Source organism: Leopardus geoffroyi, chromosome E2 (assembly GCF_018350155.1).
Source record: "Leopardus geoffroyi isolate Oge1 chromosome E2, O.geoffroyi_Oge1_pat1.0, whole genome shotgun sequence".
Taxonomy (NCBI): Eukaryota; Metazoa; Chordata; class Mammalia; order Carnivora; family Felidae; genus Leopardus; species Leopardus geoffroyi.
In genome coordinates, this window is record NC_059335.1 from 50,775,522 (window position 1) to 50,796,923 (window position 21,402).

The 21,402-nt window shown below is 40.3% G+C and overlaps 1 protein-coding gene across 5 annotated transcripts in view; it reads left to right on the top strand.

The window, feature by feature from the left end:
* Nucleotides 1-21,402, top strand: part of CNTNAP4 (contactin associated protein family member 4) — a 255,955-nt gene that overhangs the window by 228,387 nt on the left and 6,166 nt on the right. For 3 of the 5 annotated variants that reach the window (XM_045443602.1, XM_045443604.1, XM_045443606.1), the window contains 5 exons: nucleotides 5,682-5,921; nucleotides 8,552-8,776; nucleotides 10,159-10,292; nucleotides 11,040-11,127; nucleotides 21,170-21,388. In XM_045443602.1, the coding sequence (XP_045299558.1) occupies nucleotides 5,682-5,921; nucleotides 8,552-8,776; nucleotides 10,159-10,292; nucleotides 11,040-11,127; nucleotides 21,170-21,388 (906 nt within the window). Of the gene's footprint in view, nucleotides 1-5,681; nucleotides 5,922-8,551; nucleotides 8,777-10,158; nucleotides 10,293-11,039; nucleotides 11,128-21,169; nucleotides 21,389-21,402 lie in introns of those variants that run through there. The other 2 variants (XM_045443603.1, XM_045443605.1) reach the window with 2 other exon arrangements.

Consider the following 21,402-nt stretch of genomic DNA (forward strand, 5'->3'; position numbering starts at 1 on the left):
ACACGTGAGGGTTAACGTTGAACTCTGAGCCTGTCGAAGGTCTGAAGTTTGGTTATCACCGTAGGTTGCACGTTAGTATCGCTCAGGGATATTTTGGGAAACTGACATGACCGGTGCAAAGGTAGATTTATTTACTGTGGATGGGCATTTGTGCACTTGCAAAGTTGGATATCACAAATATATCCTTGTACTGGTCTTTTGGTGAACATATGCTTGTATTTCTGTTGCGTCTCTACCTAACAGTGGAATTACTGGGTCATAAGATGTGCATATGTTAAGCCTTAAAAGACACTGCCAGATAGCTATTGACCATTTGGATATCCTCCTTTGTGACGTGGCTGCTCAAATCTGTTGCCCATTTTCTACAGGGTTGTCTTCTTCTTTTTTTTTTTTTAAAGGTTTGTAAGAATTTTGGATTTATTTCAGGTAACGTTATTACAGATTTCTTCTCTCTTTCTGTGGATTGTATTTTCATATACTTTTTTTTAGTTTTTTAAAAAAATCTTTTAATGTTCATTTATTTTTTGAGAAAGAGAGCATGAGCTCAGAATCCAAAATCAGGCTCCAGGCTCTGAGCTGGCAGCACAGAGCCCACGAACTGTGAGATCATGACCTGAGCTGAAGTTGAACACTTAACTGACTGAGCCACCCAGGCGCCCTTGTATTTTCATATACTTAATGGTGTCTTTTGATGAACAGAGTCATTAATCATAATATATTCTAGATTTTTTCTTTTTACTTTTAGTTTACTTTTGATAGGCTAAAATAGTTATGGGAAGAGAATGGCAATAGTTTTATGTTTGAGTAATTTTTCTTTCAGTCTGGTTTTCTTTTGTAGTATGTATCTTCCCACATTACCAAAGTGCAATGCAATGAAAGTCACATTTCTCTTTAATGTAATCATATCACTTACTTCAATTGTGTTCTCTCTTCCTTGAGATGTCTTTTTCATGATCAGCTTAAAAAGCACTCAGTTTACTTTTGCCTGTTTAGCAAACAGATCTTGGTGACTGTTGACTGAAATCTGAATTCAGATGGGATCTCTTCAGAGCAGAGAATATGACTAATACCACTAACAGTTCATTTCTTTAAAATGGGTCAGACCAGAGAGGTGCTGTGGCATTGGCATATAAGAAATCTAAATAGACCCACATTTTTCTGCTGTCAGTACCACGAGAGCATGTCCTCACCATTGACTTTGGTTCAGAGAATAGCGCCTGCATTTTCTGCACTATGATACTGTTGCTTCACAGCTTCCTATTTCCACCATAATAGTTCTTTGAACCTAAGGAAGAGCTAGTTCTTTCTCCTCCTCCCAGTTCTCCTAGGGTTTTCCTCAATGAGGAACATTCCATGGCAAAGTTACTGCTGGGGTCCAGTCTCACGGGTTTGTACGTTAATGCATCATTTCTACGATGCTAAGCCTTCCCCCAGGATGGCTGAATAGACCAGGACTAAAGATCCAATACATAATCTGTAGAAGACCGTGTTTTTCCTTTAATCCCCTCACTTGGTCCTGGGCCCTGCATGCATGTGCAACAACCTTCCTGTTCCAAGCTGATCAGTGGTTAGAGCCTTAGCGGCCTTTCTCTGTCACAGTGCCATGGTCAGGGAGAGCCCCTGTACTCTGCCAGACAAGTTTCTATAACTTTAAATTTTGAAGAGGTTCTTCATTTCTTTTTTTTCTAAGGCCCCTGGGCAAATATGCCATTGTTCCCAATTAATCCTCAATAGTATTCAAGCACAGCACATAAATAATTTGCCATTAAAAAATTAAAGGTCTTCCTGCTCCAAAAAAAAAAAAAAAAAATTGGCATAGGAAAGAGCCAGCTCGTATTTCGTGACAATAGCATCTGTCACTTAGACTCACTTCCTGAGAGTAATGAACATGATAAAAGGGTTGGACTCCATCTCTGTTCATCACCTAGCACACCTATTAGGTGCAGATCCCAGTATTGTTATGTAAGTGAACAGATTCAGGTTTTTATTCCTTCACACAGGAAGGTTAGGCATTAGTTTCACAAGATGCCTAGTGTTTGTGAAGTTCCAGAATTCATTATATCTGATATAGCATGGCAGGTAAATTGATAGGAAATTAATTGGAAGACAGTTCCAAACATAATAGCTCAGTGGAAACATCCAGAATCAATTAATCAAACTGCAGCTCATTTTAATTGGACCTACTCTAACCCTGGACAGTTGTTGGAATCTTTAATTAAGCTTTCAAGCCCAATACTATTTACATTGGCCATGTTCTCCAGAATAGTTAATCTTAAAATAAGAAGTTATTAACTTGAAACCTAATGGTAAAGTAAAAATCCTCCACACTTGTAAGACACATATGTTTATGTTTAATTAGACATTTTTTTTTGATAATTTAAAAATGTAGTTTCAAACTATTTGGTTAGGTAAACATGAACTCTTTGCAAGTTCACAATTCAGATGTCCTGTTTACAGGGCTGGGTGTTGATTTTCTTCTCACTATTATAAATATATGTATCTCATACATGTATTTGAAGGGGGCTGTTTCCTGTTAATGTCCCGGGACCGTCCTCTGACCTTCTTGTCCACCAGGTACCTATTTCTATCATTAACCACATGTGGTAATCATGTGCTTCCCTGTCTGAATCTATTACTAGATTACGTGCTCTTTGAGGGCAAGGTCAGTTGCATATAATTCTGAACCTCCAGGCCAGACTCGATGCCCAGCACAGAGCTACTAAGTAGAGCTTGTAGAACCGAAATGCCGTCCAAACCAAAAATGATCTAAGAAGTAGAAGACAATGAAAATGATCTTTTTTGACCATACTTTGGTGTTAAAAGAAAGGGACTCTCTTACAATAAAAGGCCAATGGTAGATTCTTGCCATTTTCTGCCTCTAAGTAAATGTGTGTGTTTTAATATTTCCTCAGCTATGCCCCTGGGTTTGTCCCTGGAATTCTCTATGCCCCTTGGTCCTCATCATCTGGAACAAAACAAAATAGATAAGAATAAATAAGCTGGGACAGACGAAAAGGAATTGTATTCAGTTGTTGGCCTCCCAAGTTATTTAGTTTTTATGATGTCACTGGCAGAAGGAGATCAACTCCTAAATCAGGGAAATGATGTTACAGAGTGACAAATGCTTAACAGACCATGATTTAATGTGACTATATACTATATATATATATATATATATATATATATATATATATATATCATGATTTAAAGTACTCTAACGTAAAGTAAATTAAATATACCAGGAATCCACCTATAATCCAGACTTCCCAGCACCTGACCCTCCTCCAAAGAGTTCCTGGGCCAAAGATAAAAGCAAGGCTGAAGGCTTCCTTACCCAGGAAAGAAAACTCCAGCAAAGATGCTAAGAGCATTTGGTCCAAGACTTAACTCTGAGCTCTCGACGTTCTGTTGAGATGAGTTAGTGTGAGAATAGGGAGGTCTGAAGCACAGGTGAACGGCAGCTTTAATGTGGAAGGAAAAGAGGAGGAGTCCTAAGATTAAGGGGAGGAGAGAGGCTTCAAGAATGGAAGGAGACAGTAGATGTAGGAGGAAGGGAACAAGAAGACTGGCCGTTGTTCTGAGACTCTGGGACGAGGTGAACTCCTTTCCCCTGCCTTGCCCACGGAAACTGGAATCGGAATATGTCTGGCTGCATACCACGCTGCATTTTGATTTATAAATAGCAAGTATGACCCACACCCTGAAGACTTGTATTTGCTTCATAGAAGAGGCACAAACAATGTTAAGTGAAACAACTTCGATACACCAATTTAAGTACAGTTGTTTGCATGGAGACCCTTATGTCTATGAATCTGAATTCTAAATACCATCAGTGTCATGAGCCCCAAATTCTTAGGATTCCTTTCAGTTTTCCCCTTCATGGTATTTCATTATCCAAAAATATAGAATTAATGTATTCAGAAATATTCCTTGGGTTTTATCCTCATTCTCAGTTTTGGGGACCCAAGCCACCTCATGGGGCCAGTGATGTTCCTCTCTCCAGCCTTTGAAGCACCCAACCCCCACTCCTATGGCCTAATCCAGTTTAACGAGCCATTGCATTAACTGATTATTAATATCTAATTATTAAGAATTATTATATCAGTTATTATTTTCAGTTGCTGATCAATTAGGTATGATTATAAATAATTACTGCACAGCTATTTTGCGTCAGGCACCGTCCTGTGTGCTGGGGTGCAGTGTGATTGAAGCGGCCATCCCCAAAGTGTATCCAATGGTGGGACTCTGATAATATACAAAAGTAAAGTGGTGAAATGTAACACCTGGTACACGGTGACAAAAGGCCGATTCATTTAGGGTCTTTCCAACGTTCGGTTCTGAAAGTTAAAACAACAACAACAACTTTAATTTCTGAAGATAAGGAGATGTTAAGTAATGAAGGCTAGATCAGGAGCTAGCTAAGTGTGGTGGTAGAGGAGGGAGGAAACATGTTCTAGAAAGAGACAGTATGTACGGAGTGGGTCTAACATTCTGGTGGTGAGACAGCCTCATCCATTCACTGACAAAGCTCCTTTGTAGAGGACCCGTGACCATCTAATAATGCCTCTGGGTAGAATCATCCAGACTATTTAGATTAGAGTACTGTTTTCCCACTTTGAGTTCGGAGCATTAATTTTGGGGGTTCCTGGGCACACAGGTGGGTGAAGATCCTCCTAGAGCTTGCATTCTTACTAGGATAGTGCCCAGAAAATGTGGTGGTCAGGTGACCACCTGAGTATGATGCACCTGGGAGGCTTGTTGATTGTTTCCATTCACAGCCCTATTTCCAGCCCACAGAATCAGCATTTCTTAGAGCGAGCCTGTATTTTTAAGAAGACTTCTATGTGACATTTACATTCCTTAAAGTTGGAGAGCCTCTGGCGTTTCTAGAATGTCAGGGTCTGATTCCACTCAGACATCGTAAACCTCTTCAGGGTGACTTGATAAGTGCATATATGGTCATGTATTACCCAATAAATGCGACACCACCGTCTCTCCATTGACCCCTTTCCCCAGTTTGTTGAGAATCTTTCCAAGCTTAAAATGACCCACCCTCGACCAGTATTTAGAAAAAAATTCACTGGGACAGATGCCAGACAAAAGCAGATAATCTCAGTTACCATGTTTTTGATGGAAGAATAACCAAAAGACTCCATCGGTGCACAGTCAAGTTAGAAGAACTCAAGGTGTCTTTCATAATTCTCGTAAATTAAAACCAGACCAGCATCAGGATCAAGCTTCAATATGAAGAACGAGCCGCACTCACCCACAAATATATGCTGATTTAAAATTGCCAAAAACAAAGTTAGCTTCCACATACGAGTATCAGTCCATCTCATTGTTACTTTGCATGAAAGATACAGCCTCATTTTGTTCTCTGAAAGAAAGCAACTAAAAAAGAGAACCTCTCCGACTTCTATTTTAATAAATCATTTTTAGAAAACCAACGTGTAACAAATTCAACCTTGGGAAAAAATGGAATTAATGTTTTATCTTCTTAAATCCTTTCAATATCCTGTCACAAATTTGCTTCCCAAATTATATTGGCTCATCCAACGCTTGCCCTTCCCTGTAAGGCCACAGCTTTTGCCCTTCCCTGCGAAGCCTCAGTTTTGCTGGGTCTTTCAATCCTGAAGCAAATGCCTAGGAACATGTTTCCATTTGCAGTATTTCCCTTCTAGGTGGAACAGCCACCAGACAGAGGGGCTTTCTGGGCTGCATTCGGTCTCTGCAGTTGAACGGGATGTCCCTGGACCTGGAAGAGAGGGCTAAGGTGACCCCTGGCGTGGAGCCGGGCTGTAGAGGCCACTGCAGCAGCTACGGGAAGTTGTGTCTCAATGGAGGGAAGTGCAGAGAAAAGCTCAGCGGGTTCTCTTGTGACTGCACCTTCTCTGCATATACGGGGCCTTTCTGCTCGAAGGGTAAGCATGGCGTGGGGCGTCTTCGCAGGAAAACTCATCCGATATGAAGAAAACATCCTGTAGTCATTTTCTGGGTAGCTATTTGAAACCCAAATATTTCCATTTCTGATTTTTTTTTTTTTTTTTGCCAGTTAACTGTTTCATGCTAATCCTATTTCATTTCTTAGATATTGGCCTCAATTCTTAAAAAAATTAAAACTATTCATGATAAATCCTCTAAAGTTGCCTCTTGATGTCTTTAAAAAAATTTTTTTTAAAGTTTATTTTTTTTATTTATTTTTTATTTATTTTTTTTTTTTCTCAACGTTTTTATTTTTGGGACAGAGAGGGACAGAGCATGAACGGGGGAGGGGCAGAGAGAGAGGGAGACACAGAATCGGAAACAGGCTCCAGGCTCTGAGCCATCAGCCCAGAGCCCGACGCGGGGCTCGAACCCACGGACCGCGAGATCGTGACCTGGCTGAAGTCGGACGCTTAACCGACTGCGCCACCCAGGCGCCCCTTTAATGTTTATTTTTGAGAGAGACAGAGAAAGAGCAGGGGATGGTCAGAGAGAGAGGGAGACACAATCCAAAGCAGGCTCCAGGCTCTGAGCTGTCAGCACAGAGCCGGACGCAGGGCTCGAACTCACAGACTGTGAGATCATGACCTGAGCCGAAGTCGGGCGCTTAACCAACCGCCTGAGCACCCAGGCGCCCCTCCTCTCATTGTCTTAAAGTGTTAGCTGCTCAATCTGCTTTTATTTATCCCGTGTTGATGTACTTAAGTAAATATGCTAACAACCTGTTCCACGGGGCAGTTCTCTATTTTAAAATCTTTAAAGGCATTATTGTTATTTTTGATGAAGATAGTCAATAATGCAAGGAAATTTAGGAAGTATTGTTTTTCGGTTTTTTGCTAAACATATTTTTTTCCAAGAATAAAAATAACTTTGGGGTGCCTAGGTGGCTCAGTCGGTTAAGCGACCGACTCTTGATTTCCACCCAGGTCATGATCTCATGGTTTGTGAGTTCGAGCCCCACATTGGGCTCTGTGCTGGCACGGAGACTGGTTGGGATCCTCTCTCTCCCTCTCTCTCCCCCACTCCTCTCTGTCTCTCTGTATCTCAAAGATAAATAAACAAACATTGAAAAAGAATAAAAATTACTTTTCCATTAAATATGAATGTGTAACAAAATAAAGATTACTCTGGCATTTTGCTCTATGATGTGGCCAATGTCTATGAAGTGGAATATTTTTCAGTCTGTCTTGTTCACAGACCTATGTCATGGAAGAAAGAAAGGACTGAGTATAGTATTAAGTGTTCTAGATGGACTTCTCTGAATACACAAACATTTGTTATGCTTTCATAGTTGCTCACAGAAAACTGCCATCCAGCTTAATTCAGTTGCTTTATTTGCATGTGTCTGGGCTACTGAAGGCTAACAAAAATTGCCTCCAAATTGAAGCAGCCCCTGCTTTGCACAGAAAGCATTTGGGATTATTTCATGAAAAGTGGGTTAAAAGTCCTCCACTTTTGACCAGAACTAAGTTACTATTTAAAATGCGCCTGTGATAAACAACTCACACCCTGCTGCTCTCATTCTAGAAGGTTTTTCACATTTAGAGGTAGAGTGGAAACCACTTCTTCCCAAGAACTTGTCTTCCTTTTCTGAATCAAAATGATTTCTAGTTAAGCTCGCTAAGTGCAGTCAGAAATTCTACTCTGCATATCATATTGACTATAAAAAGGTTCATTATAATAACATAATAAAACAAGCAAACAAAATAGTCCTCCAGTGCCAAGGAACAGAGACGTTGCTATGTTACCCCGTGAGCATCATCTGCTACTCACATCCCACAACTGGTCTTTTATAGTAATGGAGAGAAGCAGGATTCAAGGATCCAGTGCTGATTATTCCTCCAGATCCTCATTTTCATGCAAACATATATACATATGTACATAAATGTATGTGTATATAAGTGTATATATAGACATGTATATGTGTGTGTGTGTGTGTGTGTGTGCACATGCATGTGTGTGTGAATTTGGGATATTAATCTCATACAAGTAAAGTACTATGATTTTGTAAAACTGAAAGAGGCTGGATAGTTCCTTATGTTGATCACTGCTACAAAGATGCCCACTGCCCTCTCCTATTAACGCAGGACTTGGCTTCTTCTCGTAGGGCACAATAAATAGGGGAAAGTGTTTAGGCAAAAAGGAACATTTCTGCCTGTTGATCCTGGAAGGTAAGAGGACCCCTCAAACTTCCTTCCTTCCTATTATAGGAAGACTAGTGCATTCTAGTTACAAAATAATAGATGGGACCAAAAATTTAAATAAGAAAATGGACGGTTAGGGAGACAAAAGTCAAGAATCCTGGTTTATGTCTGATGTCAGAGAGGAGAACGTTATGCTTGTAATTAGAAGGTGAACTAGTAAATTAATTACATATAATTCTAGCATAAAGCCATTTCAAGGACCATCATAAGAGCTCTATTAATATTCTGTGTCATTTAATTCTGGTTTGGGGCGATTTGTTATATCTATATAATTTGATATTTTTAATTAAAAATATATCAATATAGCTGGAATAAGATCCTTGTATTTAATTTTTTTTTAACATAAAATGTGTGTGTCATTTCAGAGATCTCTGCATATTTTGGATCTGGCTCATCTGTGATTTACAATTTTCAAGAAAATTATTCCTTAAGTAAAAATTCCAGCTCCCACGCTGCTTCGTTTCATGGCGACATGAAGCTGAGCAGAGAAATGATCAAATTTAGCTTCCGAACAGCGCGAGCACCAAGCTTACTGCTTTATGTGAGCTCCTTTTATAAAGAATACCTTTCAGTTATCATTGCCAAAAATGGTGAGTGCTTTTTAGAGGAGAGAGAGAGAGAGAGGGAGAAAATTAAATTAGAACATTAGATTAGTAATAATATGGATCGTTCTGATGTTCTTGCCTCTCAAACTGCAAACAGGAAGAAAAGCCTGCCTATACTGTCCTATGAATTTAATCTAAAAGGATTATTTATAAAATTATTAAGATAGTTTTGTTATAATTTTGATAATTTCGCATTTTCAATGTTAACTTGTTATTTATATAAAATACTTCCTGTATTTTATTATTGTTAGAAACTCTTTACTATCCCATATAATATCAGTGTCAATTTTGTGGTTCATTTTGAAATGAGATGCCTATTTGCATATAATAAATATTTCCATCAATTAAAAGTAGAGACATTGGGGGGGAATGTTAACAACCTAGCATTATGTATAAGAAAATGTCCACAAAGTAATCTGTCGGTTCTAATCATCAGCAACAAAATTGTCATGGGAAATGCTGGTACATTACTGCAGGGCAGTGGCTTCTGGGTTAGGATATGTGTATGCTACAGAAACTTTGTCGCAGAAAACCACTTATGGATATTTTCCTCCTCCCTGTATCCAGATTAAAGATAGGAATCCTGTAGATAAATTGTCTGAGTGAGGAAAATAAATTTATAAACCTGAATATATCATTGCAACTAAAATAAATATGGCCCACGGGCACTGAACACTAAATATACTTTAATAAGTATATTTACCACCACTGTGTACCTTTTGAACTTGAAGCATATCTCTACATTAAGATATTTTCTTTGTTAAATTGGAGATACCCTGTGAAATAAAGTAATTGGCATCTTTGCAGGCAGCTAAGTGAGTAGCATTAAGTCTCACGGTAAGTTTGGCTCAAAACTGTTCATTTCATCCTAATTTCATTCCAAAATCCATGGCTGTGACCACTTGGAAATATTTCTCATCTTTAGTAAAACTCCATTTGCTTATAAAAATTCCATTAACCAATTGCGTCATTGGAGTGGTAGATGTATTTTTAAAAAGATTATAGAAACAACGTTATTGTAATATCCCACAGTAGTTTGGCATTTCATAATATAATGTGTATTTTTTTTTGAGGTAGAAGCTAGTTCAGAGATTTGCTTATGTTTAACTGCATATTTGACTTCTAGGGGAAAAATTCAAGATTTGCAGGAAAGGCTGCCTATTAGTAACATGCGTGGTCCTGATCTCAAAAATAGTGCAGTTTGACATAGGCGCTGACTTCTGGGAATTATGAGGACAGGAGGCATCCAAATAAGCCGTGAATTTTCCACCAGAAATTACTAACTAAAAAGAGTGCTCCTGAGTTTTTATAAGTAGCTCTTTAACTACAATTTTAAATGAAACTGTAACTTCTCTCCCCTACTTTAGGAAGTTTGCAGATCAGGTACAAGCTAAACAGATATCAAGAACCTGATGTCGTTAACTTTGATTTCAAAAACATGGCGGATGGACAGCTTCACCACGTAGAGATCAACAGAGAAGAAGGAGTGCTCTTTGTAGAGGTAATACAGGAAACTCAACAGAAGCAGTGGTTATAGTTAGGATTCCCCAGCATGAAGGACCGCCGGCAGAATCGTGATCATGAATAGACTGAAGGCATTCTTTCAGTGCTGCTCTCACACAGACCATGGACAGACCCTCAAATGTGGTCTCGTTTTTGAAAGGATCAAGGTTCTGTCCAAGATATTATTGATATTGGATACTGAAAAATGCTACACTTTCCTCATTTGTTTTACATTGCTCAGGAGGGAAAGCCGACTAGCTTATCATATGTACCACTAGTGGGGCCATCGCAGCTCTAATGAAACCAGTGGAATCATTCACTGTACCAGCTGTGGAAGCAAAGCACGAACGTTTTGGCCCTCTACACAGAGGAAGACTTCTTAGCTGAATGACTCAGGTTAAAGGGCCAAGCTAAGTAAAAGTATTAAGGTGAAAATAACTCGTCTATATATTTTTTAGCTTTACCAATTTTGGGTTTCTCATACAATGGAGAAAATTAAAGGGATATAAGGGGCCAGAAGGTGGGGTGCACTGTTAGGATAGAATGGAAAATTTAGAAAATATCATTCACCTTTGTGAATGGCTCTTTAAAATTTGTTGTTCTCAGTCTTTGGGGCCACACTAAACTGCCTATTTTTTATCTTTTTTTTTTTTTTTTTTTTTTTTGTCTTCCTTTGCCCTCTGTCCTCTCCTCAACAAAATGGCGTCCGTGCGGATGCTTGCATTCTCACGTGACAATTCTGTAGATTGATGACAACGCAAGGAGACAAGTCCATCTGTCATCGGGTACAGAACTCAGCGCCATCAAGTCTCTTGTACTGGGCCGGATTTCAGGTAAGGAAAGGAACAGCCTTTCCCTAATTGTGACGCATAAAGATCAGAAGAGTCATACTGGAAACACGCGTGCACACGCATAGGCCACACACCAATTTATCATGCCGAAAGAAATCTTGTTTCGTTTTAATTATAAAGTCGGTGATAACGGAGGCGGAAACTCTACCTTCTCAGGTCCACTTTGGGTGACCCTGTGCAGGGACGTCTTGCTGAGCAAGCCCTGCCCTCTGATAGTAATGCCACTGTGCTCTCACGTAGTGAAACGTGATACAGTTCTCACACTTCAAAAATAGAAGGAAAGGTAGAAAGAACAGCCTTTGTATCAATCAGCTGCCAAATATACAAGCTGTCATCTAATGATCAAACCAGGACTAGGCCTGAAAGACAAGGTAGGGGAGAGCAATGGCTTTTGTTCTAATTAGTAAATGTGCTTTAGGTTCTGGCTTGGGGCCTTTTGCCTTGTTGAGATGTGGTGGTGGCCAGCCACTCTTGCCGAAACCCGGTGTCTGTGCCTTGTGATTATTAGTTATATCCAACAGTTACTTCTGACTATTCGCACTGAAGTAGAAACGTACTCTTGCCATCTTAACGTCAAAATATATATACATTTTCTTAAACTTGCCAACGGGGACTACGCGGAAAGAGGGGCGGTAAATTTTGAAAGGGTTTTCTTTCTAGTTGCAAGTAAATTATAAAGAGGAGTGATATTTCACCTTATTTGGGAGGATGAGGGGACTTCTTGTAGCCTGGTTTTTATTTCTTGTTGGATATTTGACAGTAACCTGCAATATTTTGTCCCAGATAGTAAGTGGAATCTTTCATTTTTTTAACTTTGTAGCAGTTTGTACCTTGACTAATCATTCCTTATGCTGCCTGTACATAATTCAGAATCTTGAGAATGTTTGATTAAACCCATGGGTGAATGATCAAAATATTGGCCCTTGAGCGGGTTAAGAGTTAAATTTATAAATATTTATAGGCCCTCTAGGACCGTGATTAGCCCCCAAAATCGTGTGCTCTCATCCTCCAAACAGGGGAAATGTGAATTGCATTGTCCTCCCTCAGTATGCTAGAGTGGACGTAAAAAATACGTGCAAAGTGCTACTTAGATATTTGGAAGCTTAACTGAAAAATTCCAAGTGAGTTTCATCATGTAAATTATGTAAATTCAACTGTAGTAATAAAAAGAATCAAAGAAATATAACAAATCTTGATCTCAGGAGTTCCTCATCTAGCAGGGTCTGAGACGAGGCATTACATAAAAATGTAAAACACAAGATAGAAAATTGTAATAGTTATGCCTAATGTTAATACAATCATAGTTTTAAGGAAATAAAATCTTCAAATTTAATGCCAGCATTGCTGATGAAAATACTTTTTGTGAGTAGAAATATGTTAAATATATTATGAAACAATTGGGAAACTTATCTGCATTCTATTAGGAGGATTGTATTAATGACACAGTAGAATAATAACATTCGTTATATAAATATTTGTTTCCCTTTTTGTAAATGAGTAGGGAGATTAGTAGGGAATTAAAGATGTTAATGTTTTTACTCCAGAATAGCATATCATTAAAACGCATCTCACTCATACTGAAAAATAAGATTAAAGTCCAAATTGAGCAGTGAACTTTATAGTCTGAATCAACTCATTCTCCTAAAAGTATAGGTAAGAATTTATATGCCATGTGCCTAAGGTGTGGATCTTGACCAAGGACTAATGGTCTGTTTGATCATTAATTCAAAGGAATTAATGTAATTCAAAGGAAAGTTATAATTTGTGGTCAAATTTGGTGTGGTATATGAATTTACAATAAAATATATGTAGTATATTATTATATTTTAATGTAGTATATTAATTTATAGTAAAATAGACACTAAAATGGAACTATTAATTTTCCAGAGAGTTGCTCAATCTTGAAATTCCTTATTATGTTAGTCTGGGTCCTCCAACAAGCAGTTGCCAAGACAAAATTAACCATGTGACAATTTTATTCAGGGAACACTTGTAAAGTAGGAGGTGGGGAGGGAGCTGGCCAAGAGCAGCAGAGCCATCAGATGGCCACGCACGCACCTCTGCCTCCAATGAAGGAGAGAGGGAGGGAAACTCGGAAGTATCCTGGAAGTCTCTGTGCAATCTAAGAAGGGTTGAGCAGTCTTTGGGGAGCCCTTGGGTCAGCCAGCTATCAGAGGAGTCTCCTGTTTCCCAAGAACGAGCCTGCCTTAGGAATCCCTGCTCTGATCAGCCACCGCTGGGAGCCAGCCACAGGAAGCATGGCCTTGGCCCAAGTATAAAGATGGGTTTCAGAGCCCAGCAGCAGGGGCCTTGGTCAGTTACCCTCCTCTAATTAGAGGTCTGCAAGACACATTCTCACGGCCCCATGCTTATCAGATATATTTTTCCTTTTTGCAAGCCCCTTTGGCTCACTGATTTGTTTAGCACATAGTCTGTGATCACATGTTATATTCACGCAGAGTGCCATTCGGCAAGGTGGACATTACACCTGTCCTCACAGAGCTTATGGTTAGCGGACATACACGTAACCATCACACAAAAGGTTCCTGTGTATCTGATTGAGTATAATGTATCCTATGTTGCTTTAGATAAAATAGTTCCAAATTACCCTCCAAATTAAAATGAGTTAAAATATTTCTATCATCTTATGATTTCTGAATATTTCTTCTAAGGGGGCAGAATATAAACATTGATCAATTATATATATTTTTTGGAGTTGTGATTTGTCTACCTTTTCAAGCCAAGAGTGAAGGAGATGACCATTCACTGCCATATTAGATGGAAACCCAGAAAGAAGGACATCTCTTCCCTCTTTCAACTTTCTCCGTATGCATTTCTTAAATTTTGGAAGAACTATGGAGATAATTTTGGATTGTCCTGTGAACCAAGGTTACTAGTAGATACTCAAAAAGAAGGTAAATTTTAGAAACAGTACCAAACTGTAGTATGACAGCACAGAAGCCATCTCCAACTCCCTGTTATACTTAAAAGACTAAGGACTCAATAACTTTGACAATAATGCTCAGTAATAGTTGGGGGCTGTGGTGGGGAAGTCAAGGCTTTAGCCAAGCAGTTTAGTTCAGATCCTCCTACTATCAACAGAGCACATTAAATCTGGTTTTCACTATAAAATTAAGCTCTGAATTCTGTATCTCAGTACTTTTATATGCTATAGTAGTTTTATGATTTATTTTAGTAAAAGCTGGATGATTATTTTCACTTACTCTGAGTAGTAGCTTTTGCATATTAGAGGTCTAGATCAGTAGTGATTGTTCCTCTCTCCTGAGGATACAGAGCCAGGAGGTACCTCAGATTACTGCAGTGGAGATGAGGCCGGATGTAAATAATGTCTGTCATCAGCAAGGAAAGGACAGCCACTCAGTCTCTACCGAAGAGCTGTAAGAACAATTTCCTGTGTGTCAGGAATCCTTTATGTAAAAGGTGCTTTGGTGCCTAGAGGTGAGGAAAAATCAGATGACCTGAGTCCTGTTTGTGTAATTATATTGTGAGATGACACTTGAGATAGTGGTTATTTCACAAGCAAGTTTTAAAAGAGAAGTACAGCTCAGAACAGGAGAAATCTTGTTCTAAGTAAGTAAGTAAGAAATCTTAAAATTTTTTTCTTCATCAGGTTGATTTTTGAGTATTTTAACAGTTGGAATGTCATAGACTATCTTCAGTGCATACCATGGCTTTAACCTTCTGGAGGCTTTGTTTCCAGAGAGTTAGCAGTACCATTTTGAATTGGCCATACCTAGAAACTGGAAAACACCTTTCTCCTCATCATAGTACGTGAGCATTGATCAAAGTGCCGTGTCCCAAACCCAGAGAACACTCCTGTTGCTGAAACATGTTCTCTGATTTTAATTATGGAGTAAATGGGATGGTGGACATTGGGATTTTGTCAGAGGCTCATGTAGTCACGAGGATGTGCTCCAGGTGGGAAGGATGAATGTGATCCTTTGACAACAAGATCACCCTCGTTGCTCTCATCTGGTAGTCAAACATAACTAAGCAGAGCTCTGCTTACACTTCAAAAAACAAAACAAAACAAACCCAAATGATAAAAGCGAAAGCCACAAATCCCAAATTATATATTTATCAGCTGCCAGATCTAGAAACCTTTGTACAGAGACAAAACCAGAATAATTTCTAAAATAAAAAAGAGAAGGCAGTTGTTTATTCCTTTCATTACTAGCCTACTTTAAAATGTGACTGCACCAGGAATAAGTAAACAATAAAGCCATTATCAGGGACTTACGCTATAGTGTGAGTGACCTTATTAAAGAACAAGAATTGAAGGAAGAGAAAGAGAGGAGGAGGTTGGCAGGAGAGTGGCTACACGAGTTTGGGGCACAAAGCAAACAGAGCAAACAGTTTCCGGCCCAGTGATGAGCTGTGGGAGCGCTCAGAGTAAGAGCAGTGAGATGTGAATTCCGTTAGTGTCGTCTGTTAAGTATAATAGAGGGTTCGAGATGGTCTCCATGTCATCATAGTACAATTTAATGTCATTACCTAAAAAATTACACTCCTTGCTTGATATCTGCTAGTGATGCTTGTTAATGATGATTGGAGTTAAAAATTTGTTCCTGCGGTCCATTTCCTTTGTAAAAATGAGTGCTGGAGGACAGAGAGGAAGCCGTTTTATTTCTTTCTGGTCTTCCTTCTAAAAAGGCAGACAGTCTGATGTCATCTCTCTGTCAAGTATGTTGTTCACAGGTTGTAAGTACGGACGCCGAAGTGAATGATTCCTCAGTCAGCTCCTTTAAGAGAACTATTAACTTGAACATTATCCAAAAAGAGATCTCTCCAAGATGTCATTAATCAAAGGAGATATGCAGGTGTAAAGTTGTTTTGCTAACTCATTGAGATTTCGTTGGGTCACGATTCCACACATAAAAAAAAAAAAATCCCAATTAAGACCATTACATGATTGTGAAATCGCATTAAAACCTCTCACGGAAAAATGTGCTCACATCTTGAATGATATAATTTAACCTAGTGTAAAATGACTGCAGAGTCACTGTTCAAAGGCTGAGTGAAGTTTACAGCTACTATCCATTACTTTGTTATGTCAGACATGTTATGGCGCGGGAACCGTGACAGCAGAAATTCGTCGTCCATCGTGGTATGGGAAGAACCAGTCTGCCTCGAGACAGACTTGGTCCACAGCCCTCCGTAATTAATAGGCCGCGTTACGTTTGTTTTTATATCCAAAGCTCATTGCCAAATCAAGTTCTGAGTTCTGTTTATGGATTGTTTTTATGTTAGAAGAGTTTTCTAAAAGCCCGAAGATGTTTTTCACTCATTCTGTGCTGAGCAGTAGCTTTGGTATATTTAGAGGCAATGACCCATCGGGATCATTGATCTCTTCTGACGCTGCAGAGCCAGGAAGTGGCTCAGATTTCTGCAGTGGAGATTTAGGCCAGATGTAAATAAAGTGTGTGGTCAGAGGGAAGAGGGTGTCTAGTCCAGCTCTTAGAAGAGCTAGAAGAACACACGTCAGTCTCGATGCTGTTCTATGGAAAACCTGCTTCAAAGCCAAAGGGGTATGTAAGATAGTTTAATCAGATTATTTAAGGACCCTGTGATTTTGTAAATGTCTTATGGCACTTAAGACAAGTTATGTCGAAGGCAAAAGAGAAGTACAGGTCACCCAGAGATCTCTAACTATAAATAGCTTCTGTATTAATCAGATTTTCAAGGTGATATCTCAGAGCGGTAGGTTTGGTTGGCAAATAAATACCTTTTATGAAAAACTGCTTCCGCATCCATGTGGTATATTTGCCGTCTGCTCCACCATTTTACTTTCCCATGAACTCTTGTCTAGGATCCTGGCTGTAATGGTATACAACGGTAAAAATGCCAGGCTCCTCCTCTGATTTATTGCACCACGTTCCGGCAAGGCTTTTAATCTGATCTTCATAGATTAAAGATACTGAGATCCTTTTTAAATAAGGCCCCTCTTCATAGGTATGGCCAAACCACTTGGTTTTGTTTTCTGAGGTTTTCTGTTTGTTTGTTAAGGAGAGCCACAAGAAATTCCATGAAGCACTCTTTGCAATTATTCTTCCATTTACCTCACACCTTTTCCAGAAACAGTCCTCTTACTACCTATGGAAAGGCACTTCGTACACATTTTAATTCCTCGGTACCCTCTTTTTCTTGTAGACCTTTCGTTAAAAGGTTTCTTCTCTAACAAAGCAGGAGTCATTCTGTTTGTTGGAAAGTACAGTTGAGGCTGATTTTTTAATAGGCAAGATCACCCAAACATCTGAGTCAATAAGGATTTTTACGACCAGAAACATCCAAAACATGATTGTCTTCTCAGGGTTTGTGTAAAGCAGGAGACAGTGGTGTCAGCATCTCAGGAGTCAGGTAACAGGAAAGATAGAGATTTTTGCTCGTTGGCTTTGTTAGTGCACTTGTCGATGTCTAGCAAAGATATCTAATGCTATGTATTTCTAAGGCCAGCTTTGCTTATGAACAACATATTATAACTGTTAATTTTGCCTGGTCTCAGTTCTGGGGGGTAGGGGGTGGCCGCAAAGCCCCTGTGCTCTGCCTTCACTCCTAATTCCCACCCATTGACTCTCCTGCAAATAGGAGTTGCTGGTCCAGCCCAGCAGGCAGGGGGGAGCATTAGAAGTTGTCAGTGAAGAGAGCCTTGGGTGACCCCGTGCGCCCTGGTTGGAAGAGTCTGGACCAGCCTGCGAGAGTCTCTGGGGAACACCCTGAATTGTGTAGATCCCTCCTCTCCACTTGGAAATGCTTGGCTTACAGAGATCTCTGGGACCCCCGTGGGGAAAGGTCAGCATTGAAAACGTCACTGTGCCCAATCCCCCCCTTTGCCAAAGAGGGAGTGACCTGAAACTTGAGGAGTTCCTTAGTCCTGCTGACGATGACCTGAGGTTTGAGTCCTCTCTGGCTGGAGGTTAGGGGTGCCTGGCCCGTACCCTCCCTGACGTGGGGCAGCTACATTGTCCACCTTCTCTAGATGTCAGCCGCCTAAGGAAACCAATGACTGACAATCACCTGGCGGAGGAGAAAAACAGCTCTATTCTTAAGACTCACAACAATGAAACGGGAGAAGAAACAAAGCCACCGAATCACTCCCTATCACAATGGGCATATTCAGGGAGACGGACACCATCTGATGAGACTTAGTAAGAGCCCTTGCTTCCAACAAAGCAAAAAAAGACCTTGAGGAACTAAAAAGGTGTGACTGTTTCAGACTCAAAGTCAGTAGGAAAGAGTGATGTTTGTTGAAACGTGAACTCATCACCTAGAAGATCAAGTGATGAAGGCTTCGACTCATTCAATATTAGGTCCTAAAGGATAGAAATCAGGCTGGGAAAGTAAAACAGCTTAGAGAAAATGCAGAGAAGATATGGTGTGAATAATCAGCAGACCAATAGGATAAAGAAGAGGAAGGAGAAGCAGGTTACGACACTTGGCAGGCTAACGAAAACCTTGTGTCTCCAGATGAGAAGGGCCCACCATATTCTATGCAAAATTCCTAACACACAGGGAATCTTGCAAAATTTAAGGAAGAAGTGATGGAGCCAGAAGATGCTGGAATAATATCTCCAGACCACTAAGGGAACAGGGCTCTGAAGAATCAACCTTAAAATAGACGCGCAAAAATCACCTAATCCATCAAGATAAATTTCTGTTCCAGACGCACTCCATCACATTTTCTAATTGATTTATTCAGAGCATTACCACTCTTCAAAATTTTCATTAGTTCCTGTTTCTATGTTTATTTTCTCTCTCTGCAGCTAGAATGTAACATGCTTGATATGCGCGGAATTTATTTCCTGTATCTGTAGCTCTTAAAACAAAAATTAATTGATTAACTGCCCACTTTACGTTTTAAGAGTTTAAAGTCTTTTATACCGTAACTTGTAATTTGAAAAATGTTTTTACTTAAAGGTGTAGTTTTTAAGATTCATCTCATATCAGATTTGTACCAGAGAAGTGAATCTCATCTATTTACATTTTTCGGGGAGGGGGGAGTGTTCAAAAGATAAGATTTTTCAAAAGCCTATCGAAATTGTAATCAAGATTTTAACACTGTAGAATAAATGTGAAAAGCACTGTCCTGATTATGTTGTTTTTAATGTATATTTCCTGTTCCTTTCTTATTAAAGTAAAAAACCTCCAAAGCAAGAATGCTGCCTTTCTAAACATAAATATGCTTGAATGTATATCCATTCAAATGAGTGAATGCTGTGTGTTGGAACTAAGTTAGTTCTTGGTTTCCACACATGCATGAATGGCTTCTGTGGAACAACATAATGCCGGGGGGTTGAGGGTCTCCCGTAGGTTCAAGGAGCCAGTCTGGGTGCAGTGAGGCAGGATGGCCTGGTAGTAAGAACATGACTTTCGGAGGTAGAGCCCCTGAGCCTGAATGCCATACATCCAGAGGAATCAGGTCAGGCTCATTCGGAGCTGACGCGCCAAGAGTCACTTCAAGAATAGTTGCTCTCCAGCCAAACAAACTAATAACAAAATAAATCAGCAGCCCTGCAGAAGATATGAACAGAGTGAAGAAAACAGTGTGCCAATCAGAAAGTGGTTCATAAATAGAAGAGTCTTGTGATTTGGAGCCCAACAGGCCTGACTCCCAAGCAGAATGCTGATGGCTGTGTGGCCTCAGGCCATCACTGCAGTTCTGAACCCACGCGTCTCGCCTGTGTGACTGACTGGGATAAGATACTGGCGGCTACTGGAAGCTGTCAACACAGACGTGCGAATCCCTTAGAACGGTGCCATTGTAAGCACCCAATAAATACTAAATATCTTTTTTTTTTTAAGAGACAAGAGTGTCGGGGCGCCTGGGTGGCGCAGTCGGTTGAGCGTCCGACTTCAGCCAGGTCACGATCTCCCGGTCCGGGAGTTCGAGCCCCGCGTCAGGCTCTGGGCTGATGGCTCTGAGCCTGGAGCCTGTTTCCGATTCTGTGTCTCCCTCTCTCTCTGCCCCTCCCCCGTTCATGCTCTGTCTCTCTCTGTCCCAAAAATAAATAAACGTTGAAAAAGAGACAAGAGTGTCCAATTGTGTCTGTGTCCTTGTATATGCAGTGCAGGAGACATTAGTCCTCCTTTTTTATGGTCATATTGGATGGGGAGGTGCTATATGGTCTGGTCACATTTGAACTTTAAAACTATAGTTACTTCCCCTGGTTTAGATTTCAGGCTCGCCACACACAAAATGTAAATATATTCTTCACTCTAAAATCATAAATTAGTATTCCGGCATTCAAGCCAACCTCTGTTCCATCATAGTCCCAGAGAAATTCAACTCTGGTTAATGTGGGGGAGGGGTTTTCTGTCTAGAGGGGCCACACATGTTTCTGCCTGAGTGACAGCAGCCCTGAAACAGGGAGTGAGGTGTGGACGCTTTCACATGAGGAATTAGGGCGACTCTAGACACTTTGGGGTGTAGCCTTCCCACCTGATAACATCTTCCCCCTGCGTGTTTGGATGGGGCCAGAGAATACCAGACGGCTTTCAGCCAGACCGAGCTGTCTGCTTGGGCAGTTAACAGGGGAACTCTAGAAGCTCCATTTTCCCTCTAGCTCCTGTGATGGTCGTGACTTACGTCTCAAAGGCTGAGCTGAATTCATTTCCAAATCGGGAAGCGCTTTAATCTCTTGAACATTGACTGCAAGCCCTATCACAAATCACGTTAATCATCTATTTTTAAATGTAACATCTCACGAACCCTCATCAGTTCAAAACCTGGCTCATCCGTCCGGAGGCTTCAATCATTTCCAGATCGCCATATCATATTAAATTAGCCATACTTAAAAACTTGCTTTCGTTAACCTCAGGAGGCTCAGCGGTAGTCACGGAGAGACTTAACGGACCTGACTCTTTTAAAAAAGACCCAAGAAAGGGGAGTTTAGTCCACTGCATGTCTATTGTTACTGTATTATCAGACTCAGAACATTCCATCTCTAGCCTTGCCTGTTTGCTCTTGCACGATTATTAATATTTTGGTGTTTCTTTGGATTTCCAGAGTACAGTGACGTAGACCAGGAGACAGCCCTGGCCGGTGCACAGGGCTTCCTGGGCTGTCTGTCCGCGGTGCAGCTCAGCCACGTGGCCCCTCTGAAGGCCGTGCTGCAGCCTAGCCACCCGGCCCCTGTCACCGTCTCAGGACATGTGACAGAGTCCAGCTGTGTGTCCCAGGCTGGCACTGATGCCACATCAAGGGAGAGGACACACTCATTTGCAGGTAGGGGAATGGCT